We start from the raw sequence: 12,489 nt of genomic DNA, 5'->3' as shown, positions 1-12,489 counted from the left end.
AAATGAGGAGAGCGTAGAGCCTACTCCTGAGAGAGAGGACCTCCGAGAGGAGGAACTCATTCTCAAGAGACTAGCCAGGAGGGCGGTTCTAGAAGCCAACATCCTAGCTACAGAGAAAGAAAGAGGTGAGATGGGCCTAGGACCCATCTCCAGTGGCAGCAAAATAATAAATAAGGAAAAAGAAGCAGCGTTTGACCAGTGACGGCCCGTGTAGGGCGTTTTACCGGGGCGGTGACGTGGCGCAGAGGAGGAGCAGGGTGGGGGGTTTGCAAAATGCGGCAAACGGCCAATTTCAGGTAAGTTACGAAAAAAAATAATAAAACGAATTTCGTTGCGCGCGCTGCATCGCATTTGGCGATACAGCTCGCGCAGCGAAATTCGTTTTATTAATTTTTTCGTAACTTACCTGAAATCGGCCGTTTGCCGCATTTTGCAACCCCCCACCCTGCCCCTCCTCTGCGCCACGTCACCGCCCCGGTAAAACGCCCTACACGTGCCGTCACTGCGTTTGACCCTAAGATCCCCAGAAGGATTGTCTCTAAATACACAGAGGGTGATGACATCGCCAAATGGTTTACTGCCTTTGAAAGTGCTTTTAGAATAAGGCAACTCAGCAAGAAGTATTGGGGCTCTTTTCCCTAGGAGCTGTTCTCAGGAAAGTGTAGGGATAGGCTCCTGACACTGGGGGGTGGGCTTAATTACAAGCCCCTTGCGCAGCCGATACATCACATTTTGTTACGCACCGGTGGCGCAGTGTGCAGGCCTTGATTTATAAGGCCATACAATGCCACCATGCACTGTTTTACATGGCCTTGTAAACACGACCCATTTCCACGCATAACTGCGGGAAAGGGGTGTGCTATGTGTGAGTCTGTGAGTGTTCCCACGCAACTCCCATGGATTCCAAGATTTACATTTTGTAAACCTGGGAATGCATCCGAATCTTACACCTCTCCAGGGAGAGGCGTAAGGAGGCGCAACAAGCAGAAATACTTTTATTCCTCCTCGTTTTTCCTCTTTCAATGCTTGCTGCATTCTGCAGCACACTTAGAAAGAAAAAAACACCATCAATGATTGTTTTTGTGCAGGAAGGTGTTCCTTCCTGCACAAAAACAATCATCCCTGCAACGCAGGCAACCTTGCACCATGGAGCAAGGGTGCCTGCGTTTGTGCAGGGCAGCCAATTGTGCAACAGTACAGGGGAAAGCACAGGGATGCATTATAAATATGACGTATCCCTGTACTTTTAAAATGGCGCCGCATAATTGCTTGCGGCACTGCACACTTTTGTTGTAGATGAGGCAGATGCTGAGTCCTATGACCTCATGAAGGACATCCTGATTGAGGGCTTTGGTCTCAACACTGAAGAATACAGGATCAGATTCAGGGAAACTCGTTTTTAAAACCTAAAGTCAGACATGGGAATATTTTATAGACTTTTCAGTGGAAACGCTAGGTGGCTGATTGAAAGGTAACAATGTGCAAGACTCCGATGGGCTTTATAATTTTATTATGAAAGAGCATCTGTTGAGTAATTGTGATCCTGAGAAATTACATCCGTACCTGGTAGACCTAGGTCCACTTTCTCCTCAAGAGTTGATAAAGAAGGCAGACCACTGGGTCAAGACAAGGGTAACCAAGACAACTCATGGTGGGGGTGACCAAAGGAAAGGGGTTGCTAAGCCCTCTGACCCCCCCCTCTCCCCCGGGAAAGATGGTGAATAGGAATAGTTGGGGAAAAAAAAGGCCAAGAGTCTCCTCAAGGCCCCATAAAACCTGTTCAGAAGGGTGGGCCCGAGCAAATACACAGTCTAAAGGTGGGTAATAGGGTAATAACTGGGATGCCAAGAAGGCATGGTGCTTTGAATGCAAGGTCGATGGGCACCAAACTAAAGACCCTAGCTGTCCCAACTAAAAAGAGTCCCCCTAGTGCACTGGAAGTAAATGCAGTGGTAAGTCTCCAGTTGGGATCCCAAGGGAGTCTTGACCATGTCAGAGCTCACCGGACGAACTCTAGTCTCAGAGGGTGGGGTGGATGTAGCTGCCCTGGCTGTCTTGCCCAGTAACATGGAAAACAATAAACAGCCTCATATAAATGGAATCAGAGTTGTAGCCTGAGAGATACAGATGCAAGTGTCACCATGGTGGCTGAAAACCTGGTAGCCCCAAGACAATACCTGACTGGTGAGATGTTCACAGTCCTAAACTTACCTGATCGTATGAATTCTGGTGCCGAAATATAAAGATACAAGTTATTTTTATAAATTGCCGTGGATCTCCTTATTGAATTGTGTGCATCATTTATTGACTATTGTGTGCATTTGCATATGTCTAACACTCCTCTTTGATAAACGTAAGGCTGCTCGACCACACTTCCCCCTAGATGAGCACCTTGGGATTGCTAGAGCAAGCCCCTGTCCACTCGTAAGGGAATAACTGGACTCTTTGCACAGTATATCTCTTTTTGGTATACCATAGAAAGAGCCAGCTTCCTACACCACTCAACCAGACAACACAAGCCCACTGTGTCACAAATGTAGACTCCTGAAGCATTCATCATTTCTCACTTAGTACCTTGACCACATGGGTCTTGGTGTCCACAGGAAATTTCAAGACGTACCTTTGCAGTTAAATGAAATTCCGAAAGATGCTCTTTCCAAAAACAAATTGGGTAACATCCATGTTGGGGTGACAGAGCACTCTCCCACCATATGTACTACGGAGAGTGCCAGAAAGGCACACAAGTCTCAATCCCCTGCCAGTGCTTAATTTGAGCTGATGGTTTCCGGTGCTTGGCACCGGCATTTAGTTGTCAACACCGGCACTTATGACAGTCTGCCACATGGTGGCACTGTTTGTCTAATTTAGAAATTACAATAGTTGTTTATTAATGCAATATATATTTTGACCATCAAATTCCTGCCACCTAACCCATTCTTATAGCTTTGAGGATCTGGAATAATCTGAATTGTCCCACTTGTAGGAGCATGATGGTTAGTAGTTGTGTAGGGACTGTCATTGGCAAAGGATGATGCATGCTGCAGTGGCCTCCTGATGAGGGCCCTGGCACTTATTTCTTTAAAAATTAAGCAGTACTCCTGCCCCTCAGACAATAACCTATTAGCGTATTGCCTGCAATTGAGTTTCTTGAGTTTTCCTTTCAGGAGCCTCACTGAGACCCTTCTACAGGTGTACACTGCTTTCATAATAGTAAAGGCCAGGGCGTATAAGTGTACGCTTAAATTCGAGCTTCCCTTGTCGCATGTTTTGTATTTACTTTACTGGTGCTCGTCATATTGTGCCCCTGCTCATTTTTGCGTGGGCTGTATTGATAGAAAGGTTGAGGAGAACCCACTTAAAAAAATCCCTGATGATGTGACGGATATTATTGAATTACTTTTACGTTCCAAACAGAAACTTCACCTGGGTAAGTCCAGTAGAGATTCATGGAGCACCACCTTTCTGTTTTACCTGCTGTGAATGGCAAGTTGTTCTGTGTGGTTGCCTTACTTCTAAGGGAAATCTACTTAGTGTTGTCAGGATTGACCCCTAATGTGCCAAGTTAGATCTACTGGGTGTTCTCAGGATTGAACCCTGAAGGTGCAACCCCATGAGGGCAACTGTTTCTTTCGGTAATAAAAGTATCTTCAAGTATTGTTCAGACACATTTTGAGGTACTAGTACTTGCGCATGGGTAAAAAAGTGTACCTGAATTTTAATGTGAAAAGCAAAAAGAAAGGCAATAAAGTTTACAATGATGCAGTTGCAATTACAGCTGACAATCGGGACAGGTGGAGCAGTGCCATAAGTCGTTAGTGTGCCAGATTTTTGGCAGGGAGTGATCTTATGCACAGTGGTATCTTGGGTCACCTTGGTTTTAGAGTCGATCATGCGCTAGCAACATAGATCTTGCTTGCGAGACACTGTTGTTTACATAAAAAGGCTTAGATCCAGTCTGTTTCTTACCATGTGTTGACTTGCGTGGCATTCTTCTTTACAGCATTGCAATTCGACAAGGCAGGCTTAACATCCTGTCCATTCCTCTCGGTGTAGCTGGGACCAACACTGATGGATTCAACTTAATCAGTGTTTGTCCGCTGCTCCTGACGTGGTGACGGTACTATATTATTCTGTTTAACTTTTAGTGCCCTGCAAACAGAAGGCGTGTGACTGGCAAAAACGTGCCCAGCAGGACAGACAAAATTGCAAACATTTATTTTCTAATGTTAAGTTTCTTTTATTTTGACAAGTTTTCTTTTCTCACTTTGCACTCATGCTTTATTTTGTTTATTTATTTAACTGTGCTGTTTTCAAAAGATGAGAATTATCTAATGGCAAAGTGACACTTTCTTTCTTGTGTCATTTCTGAAATGCCGCTTTAACCCAAAACGTGCAGTACACCCCACTCTGCCCACTCTAGTCCATGCCAATCCACCCCACACCAATCCGTCCAACTCTATCCAATCCACTCCAGTCCACCACACTCTAAGCCTCCCAAACCACTCCAGTCTGCCCCACTCCAGTTCGCCCTACTCCCGTCCAAAACAATCTGCACTACTGAATGCCAAAAAATCTGTCCCACTCCAGTCCAAAACAATCTCCCCCACTCCAGTCCAAAATAATATGCCTCAACCTATTTCGCCCCACTCAATCCACCTTCTCCAATCCACTATACCCCAATCCATTCCACTCCAAAACAATATGCCCCTCTCAAACCCCAAACAATATGCCCCACTATAATGAACCCCACTCCAATCCACCTTATACCAATCTGCCCCACTCCATCCCAATTCACCCCAATCCAAAACAATATGCCCCACCCCAATCCAAACTAATCTGCCCCACTCCAATGTGCCCACACCAATTCAAACCAATCTGCACCACTTCCATGCTCCCCATTCCAATTGAAAACAATTGGCCCACTCCACTCCAGTCCAAAACAATCTGGCCTACTCCAAACCCCACCCCTCCAAAACAATCCACTTCACTCCAATCCACCCCAACCCACCTCTCCCCAATCCAATCTATCCCTCTGCTATCCAGTCCACCCCACCACAATCCAATCCGCCTGAATCCAGCCAAATCCAATCTGTCCCATTCCAATCTATCACGTCCCACTCCAATCCACTTCTCACCAAATCCAATCCACCTCCCTCTAGTCCAATCCACCCCATTTCAATCCAAGCTACTCCACTACAAATTAACCCCACCCCACCCCAATCCAGTTCACCCCACCACAATCTACCCCAGCCCCCTGTAGTCCAATCCACTTCACTACAGTTCAGTCCTTCCCACTAAATGCAATCCATCCAGCCCACTACACTCCAGTCCACCCCGATCCAATTCACCCCACTCCAAACCAACCTACTCTAATCCAATCCACCTCACCCCAATTCAATCTACCCCATTCCAATCTATCCAGTCCACCTACTCTACTTCAATCCACCCCACTACCTCAATCAACTGCAACCCTCTCCATGGCACTCCAACTTATGACACAACACTCTGACACTCTACCACATTCTACTCCCCCATTTCACTCTGGACACTCCATGCCACCAATTTGTAGCCATGCTGAACCGCAGCAATACTGGTGTACAACATGGCAAAACCACATTGCCAAAGTCAATAGCTCTTGTTGTATAGGGGAGACTGATTGGCGTTGCCACTGTTGGTTTAGAAACTGCCATCCGCTCCTGGGCCTGCTCTTAAAGCCATTGTATTTCATTGACTGTTACTTGGGGCTTTAAGTCGTTTTTGTGTTAATCTCTCCACTGTTCTGCAGTCCCCGCTCCTCCCCCACATGCCTTCGCCTGCTTCTGGCACGCTTTTACTAAAACCTTTGCCAAAGCACGTCAAATTGCTTCACAGAAGTTGACAATGAAAAGCTATTCCAAAATAACTGATATACATGTACTCATATTTTCAACAGCCGTCTTGTAATGGAGCATCCAGGTGTTTTTTTTTTTTTTTAACTCCATTACATGATGGCTGCCAATTGTGTATGAACAGCAACATCTGGTGCAAAATAGACACACTGTTAAAGCAAACGGATCTGCACCAAGTAGAAAAGGTGAGATCAACTGGCCTTTCTAAAGCTTGTTTTGTTAAGCAACCAACTTTGCCTAATTAGCAATTATCTATGCTAACCGGTACATGAGTACCAAAACAAGCTAAATTCCTGCAATGTAACGAAAGAGGTGAAATAAACAATGCCTGATAGCTCAGAATACACGTAATACTTTAAAAAACGTACACTGGCAAATATTCTGTTAAAGGGCACTTTTGTAGTATTACAGATCATTCACCATTATTTTCTTATCACCTGCTTCACTTCGGGACCCAGTGTGTTGCAAATTCTCAAAAATGATAATATTCCTAATGCTGAGGAGCAGCTTCTCCCCCCACCTTTGCTTGCCAACTATAAAAAAGTGAAGTTCTCATTTAGACAGCACGATGTGTAGAATTGGGATAAGAACGTAGGTAGCAGTTGTCAGACAGAAGGCTCCAACAAAATCTGCTGTGTTCTCGCCTACGAACATGGCATATGAACTTTCTGACTCTACTATGATACAAGCAAACAGTAAGAAACGAACCTCCACAACAAAATCTAAATGTAGCAGCCAGCATGGTAAAAACCATATTTTTTAATTCACTGAAATATGATCTCCAGCAGCCAGAGTGAAACAATTACATATTAAATGGTCACCAAATAAGGCAGTGATTAACAAATATAATGCCTTGATATGTCAAATAAATACGTATGTACACTGCTTCTTCTAGGATATTTATTATCAAGACTGGGTACCCACAATTCTTGCTGCATGCCGCACTGTCTGTCAACTGTTCAAATACTCTAGAAATCCCATCATGTCACATATGGAATTCCTAACATCACAGAGTTAACATGCCAAGTCACTGAGCATGCATGCATGAAGCATACAACGCTTGTACACACTAATTGTTTCCATAAAGATTTCCCCATGGACACTGATTTCCCCCCCACCCCCGATTGCTGTGAATGCAATAAACTGCTATAGCATGATGATACAAAAACACCTCCATATAATTGACCCCTTTCTACATTTTGCAACATAATATTACGTAGTGCAGAAAAGGCAAATGCTATGGCAAGAAAAAAAACTTTGTTGAAGAATGGATAATTCACTTATTTCCTTTTTCCTGGAAATTTTCTGGGAGGTTTTCTTTGACTGAACTTTTTCCCTTTCGATCTGAAGTTCTTTTTGTTTAGCCAGCTGTCCCGCTCTGCCTCCCATTTAAGCTGTTTCATGCTTGCATTTTCTTTGTTCGCCATTGCATTCATTCCAATATTGTCAAACTTTGCTCCTGAATTTTCATCCAAGAGGGAGCCAAACTCTTCAGCAGCTGCAGACAACATGGACTCACCTTTGAACCCTTTCTTTCTGTGCTTTGAAGCTACTACTGGTACCCTCTCAGTTTTCTTTCTCTTACCAGCCTTACTTCCAACCTTGCAAACCTGGGATGGTGCGTCAGCTACATCAGACTCCTCATCATCTCCTACATCTACAAATGCACCTGCCTCCTCTCCGACTTCTTCTCCAAAATCCTCATTGTCCATGCTACCCAAGGAGATAACTTCATCATCCAAGTCCCCCTCCTCATCGTCTCCAAAGTCAGACTCCGAACTGGATCCAGCATCCCCACCACGCTTCTTCCTCCCCTTGGGGTTCTTGTTGACATTACTCGCAAAGTCAAGGTTGTCACTTATGCTAACTTCAAAAGCGTCCCCTTCAAATGAATCCAGCACCCTCTCAAACTCCTCATCATCTACATCTTCGATATCATCCTCATCAAGTCGTTGTTTCTTTTTCTCACTTGCAACTTTTCTATAAAACCTGTGGAAGAACACTTCCTCCACAGGTATCTGGCTTTCTTCTCGGTCAAGGAACTGCTTGCTATTAACCGCATGAGTGTGCAGACTGTTCATGTAAACTTTCTTCTTGGGCCGCATTACTGCACCGGGCCTGTTCTCATTTGTCTTTTGCTGTTTGGGGTTTCGGTACACGAAGCGATCCAAGAACCTCATCAAGGTAAAATCCTGCAACGGATCTCCGGTGTACTGGATGCTATTTCCCTCTAAAATGGTTTTTGCAAAATGGGCTACGGATGGGTGGAAGTGTTCTGAAAGCTTTCTGAGCTCCCAAAGACTTGTGCGGTCTGCACCACAAAACAAAGGATTTCTGTTCAAAGGATCATAAATACTTGAACTTTTTCCACCTTTTAGAGTCTGAAGATGAACCCATGATGTTGCTGTGGTAGAGCCTCCTGCATGTAATGAATCACTTTTGGTTTCTTTTTTTGGTTTTATTCCTTGGTCATGAACTGTTTCATTCTCATCATCTTCAAGGTCTTCAAAATGTTCCTCGTCATCAGACTCACCTTGTTCCTGCAGCAAAGCACGTAAAGCTGGTTTGAGCCGTAAAATTTCAGATACAAGATACAAAGCTCCACAAATAAAAGGTGCCATGCTTCCGCAGGTAACTTGCAGCAGTCGTTTCATGAAGGCCTTCACCCGCCTTAACTCAACATCTGCTTTCATCGATTTGTAGACAAGGTTGAGGAACATGGACTGTTTGGAGCAGTGCACCAGGTCTGGATCGAGAAGCTTTCTGTACAGTGCTGCATAATATCGATGTGACACAGTCTGCTGAGAGTCCATTACTTGGAAAAGCAACATAAAGATCTGGACGCTGGTGTTAAAGTTGACGTTGTGCACCATTTTAAACAAGGTGTTTAGTTGCTCTGTCACCTTTTCACTACCAATGTTGGCATATGGGAAAGCCCTGTTGACTCCACTTAACAAAGCTCGTAACATTTTAGACTCCATGTCTTTTTTCTTTACACAACTTCGAAAGAAGCAAAAATACACGGTAATCAGATTATTAGCCAGATCTCTTTCATCATGGCTTAGAATAGTTTGATTTAAAAAGCAAATCCCGTAATATTGTGCTTTTTGGCTGATGTTTGGCCGATAAAGAAGTCTTTCTACTTCATAACAGACAACACCTTTCATGTTTGGATGCTTCTGAACCAACATTTCCAGGAGATATGTAGCTTTGGTGGCTACTCTAAATAAGGGATCTCCCAGTTTATTTACAAGCTGGACCAACAGAGCTTTCTCTTCTTCCGGCTTTGTACAAAGCAGTTCATGAGCCACTGCAAGTGCACGGGTTTTTGTGGCTAGCAAAGTATCGTGGCTCAAGGTCTCCAACGCATGCACAAACTCTGCCACCTGGCACTTTAGCTGATGTTCAAAATACCACAGGATCAGTCGTCTGTCTCTGGCATCTCGGTTGCCACTGGACATCTTTTCCAGCTTGTCAAAAGGATGCTGGGCGAAAGACACCAGCTTTCGATGGTCTGGCAGGAGGTCAGAAAGCAATAATTCCTTAAAGGTATCCAGGGCCATGAGGCACTGTCGCCTACTGCTTTTCTTTTTTATTAGGTTCACCAGGGTCTCAATGAATGTCAAGGTGTGGACCGCAGCATCCTGGATGAGGAGAGTCATGGCCGCCATCCTGTCAGCCAATGTACCTGAGGAAACTACAGTCTTCATCCAAGCATAACCAGACCCTTTTTGCGGATCCTTCTTGCTCCTGTACAAGTCTGCTTCATGCTCGTATAGTTTTTGGGCAAGAGTCTTGTAGTTGGAGACCTGAACGGTGTCCTGGGGCTGAGAAGTTATTTCTTTTGCATACTCCATGTCATACCATTTGCCTCCTGGTTTGACCAGCAGGATTGGCCGAGGGTGGAACTGGAAAGGGTCGTGCCTGGCAGTTCTCTTTGCTGCTTCACTGGTACTGGAGACTTCATTCAGCTGGAGCGGCTGCTGCTTCAAGTTCTTTTTGACTTGATTCAATGTCTTCTCATTTAAGTTGGCTTGATCCGCCATCTGGCCAGGAGTCTTAGACTTTGGAAAGGGGGCGTCTCCTCCCACGATGCCAGGGGCGCCTTTACTGACGAGGTTAGGACTTTTATTTTTTTGGTCAAGGGCATCTACACGTTTCGTGTTCCCAGAGGACGCCTTGTTGCTTGCTTCAGCAGACTCTCTCCCTTTCTTTTTGACGGACGCCACTTGATTCTGTTCAGTGGCAACTTGGCTGCCCACTTCTCCAGGGCTCTCTTCCACTTGCAAGCGACAACTCTCCGGAAAGCGATCAACGCCCAGTCCGCGGATGAAGGCCTCCAGCTCGCCGGGCTTCAAATCATCGATTGCACCCTTCTTGCCCCCATCCACCAACTCACCAGGGTCCCCGAGCCCAGCCAGCATGATGAAATCCTGCTTAGTACCGCCAAGCCGAAGTACCTCTTCCAGAGAGAAGCCGTCCTCTGCTTGGACCCCCTCCTTGGAGTCCTGACCCTGGTTGCCTCCCTCTCCTTCTTCCATGTCCCCTTCTCCTGGCTGCTCTTCGTCTGAAAACATGCTCGAACCTTTAGCGGCTTTGGTCGCGGGCTGGCGGCGAGCCTTACGCAAAGGACCCATATTGCAGAGGTTGTCAGAACAAAAGCGACTGCGATGAACTTTCGGTGAATAAGGCAGTGAGCGGAGCTGTCCTACAGGTGAACAGCCACGAGTTTCAGGGACTGAGCGGAAAGGCAGAACGTGTTGAACTCTGCGACAGAACCTGCGCCGAAAGAAAAGAGGGTGTCACGGTGCCAGCCATTAAAAGGTCAGGCAAAACATCATTGAAGTATAATACTGCAAGAAATGGCAGACACACACGTAATCAATTATGAACTTTATAAAGGTATTTAATAGAACTTTTTGGCAGGACTTGTGTCTATTTTTGCGTGTAGTTCTAATATAGCACTATTTAGTCCTTTTCATGGTGATGGGTGTTCCTGGACGCACTACATTTCTCTCGTTGGTCCCTGTTTCCGGGTCACGGTTCTTTGCTTCCGGTCTGGACTCTAGTGTACATGTTGTTCAAGCGGGTGGTGGAGGCTTGATGCTCAACCATGCCTTACGCCAACCAGCCCACGGTGCGCATCACAGAGCTGACCGACGAGAACGTTAAGTTCATTGTGGAGAACACTGATCTGGCGTAAGTGGCTACCTTTTCATTCCTGCTTTTCAAACTGATGCGTCTCGGTATGCTTATCCAAATTTACCCAGGCTCCCCTTTTCCAACCTGCTCGTTGTACGAGGATTTTACAGCTCTTGTGATGTAGAGTTGATGTCTGATGTGTTTAGTTGAAATATCTGTAATAATAGTATGTGGCATGGGGCAGAGGGAAATTATGTGGAATGTAATTATGTTGCTTGTGTGAATTTACGTGAAGTGCATTGAGTGGAATAATGTGCCATGATGTTGAATTATATTGTGTGTATTACAGTTATGTGATGTTGAGTGGAATTATGTGAATTGGAGTGAACCTGGATAAAACAAGAACAGTAAAGCTGTAACGGAGTATTTTTAAGCAATGGGGACGTAAAAAAAAGTCACATTTTAAGTGAATGCGGACAAGGGGTGCCTCCAGAATAATTAGTTTAACTGTGAGTGGGTTTCAATGCAAGGTAGCATATACATCAAAACGGTGGCTTGCTGGATTGATCTATTTTTGTGGGTAACAGCTCATATATCTGTCAAAACGGAGGAAACAGACTTCCTTGCCCTAACCCAGAACTACCAAACCTGAAAACAGGACTTAAATGGGAGCGCTATGTATCTTTCATTACTGTATTCGACGTAGAAATTATATATGCGAAAATCAAAAGTAAAAAAAAGAAGACTAGAGATACCTGTCACCAAGAAGCCTTCAAATGCCACAGCATGGAGCGGCCATATTGGAACAATTAATTTGGCATATTTGCGATATAGATTGTAGAGAAAATGCATAATTTTTGTTCATATGCATGCAACGCTTGTATTTTGCTTTCTCGTACACGGAGATTCCCTGACGCTTTTAACAATCGAAAGCATTTTAGCGTGTAAGCACACTCTTCTTTTGTCATTGCTGTTGAATTCCGCCCCATGAGTGAATCGATGTACGCAGGCTGGCCTGCAAAGGGAATAGGTGGTGCGAAAAGCGACAAAGGTATTCATCATCATCATCAACTTTATTTCGCACCACTCGGGTGCATAAAAGTACACAGATCAAACATTTCAATGCAGATGATAAATATAAGTTAAAAAACAGTGCAAATTGCAATCAAATAACTGGAATGGCACAATCATAAAAATAAACCAATAAAAACATTACAGTGCAAATAATAATCACAAGGTAAAAACAATACAGGTACATGACCTTTAACCAGTAGCAGCATTCATGAGTTAAAATAAGTATCAACAATTAAAACAGTGACTCTTAGATAAGTACCAACAATTAAAACAGTGACTCTTAGGATACTATGGATAAATTATTAAAGGCCTTGCGAGATCTCACAGCGGTCAATAAGAAGGAAGCAGGTACATAACAGACAAATGGGGTTTCTAGTTGATAAAA

The 12,489-nt window shown here is 44.5% G+C and overlaps 2 protein-coding genes across 2 annotated transcripts in view; one reads left to right on the top strand and one right to left on the bottom strand.

The window, feature by feature from the left end:
* Positions 1-6,611: 6,611 nt before the first annotated feature.
* CEBPZ (CCAAT enhancer binding protein zeta) lies at positions 6,612-10,666 on the bottom strand. The gene has a single exon (XM_085639376.1). The coding sequence runs from the start codon at positions 10,523-10,525 to the stop codon at positions 7,169-7,171; it is 3,357 nt and encodes a 1,118-aa protein (XP_085495502.1). The 5' UTR covers positions 10,526-10,666; the 3' UTR covers positions 6,612-7,168.
* A 262-nt stretch (positions 10,667-10,928) lies between these two features.
* Positions 10,929-12,489, top strand: part of POLR2C (RNA polymerase II subunit C) — a 151,902-nt gene continuing 150,341 nt past the window's right edge. Inside the window, exon 1 of the mRNA XM_085639377.1 lies at positions 10,929-11,087. Coding sequence (XP_085495503.1) covers positions 11,002-11,087 — 86 coding nt within the window. The 5' untranslated portion in view covers positions 10,929-11,001. The remainder of the gene's footprint in view (positions 11,088-12,489) is intronic.

Source organism: Triturus cristatus, chromosome 12, assembly GCF_964204655.1.
Source record: "Triturus cristatus chromosome 12, aTriCri1.1, whole genome shotgun sequence".
Taxonomy (NCBI): domain Eukaryota; kingdom Metazoa; phylum Chordata; class Amphibia; order Caudata; family Salamandridae; genus Triturus; species Triturus cristatus.
This window is presented reverse-complemented; position numbering and strand designations above follow the sequence as displayed.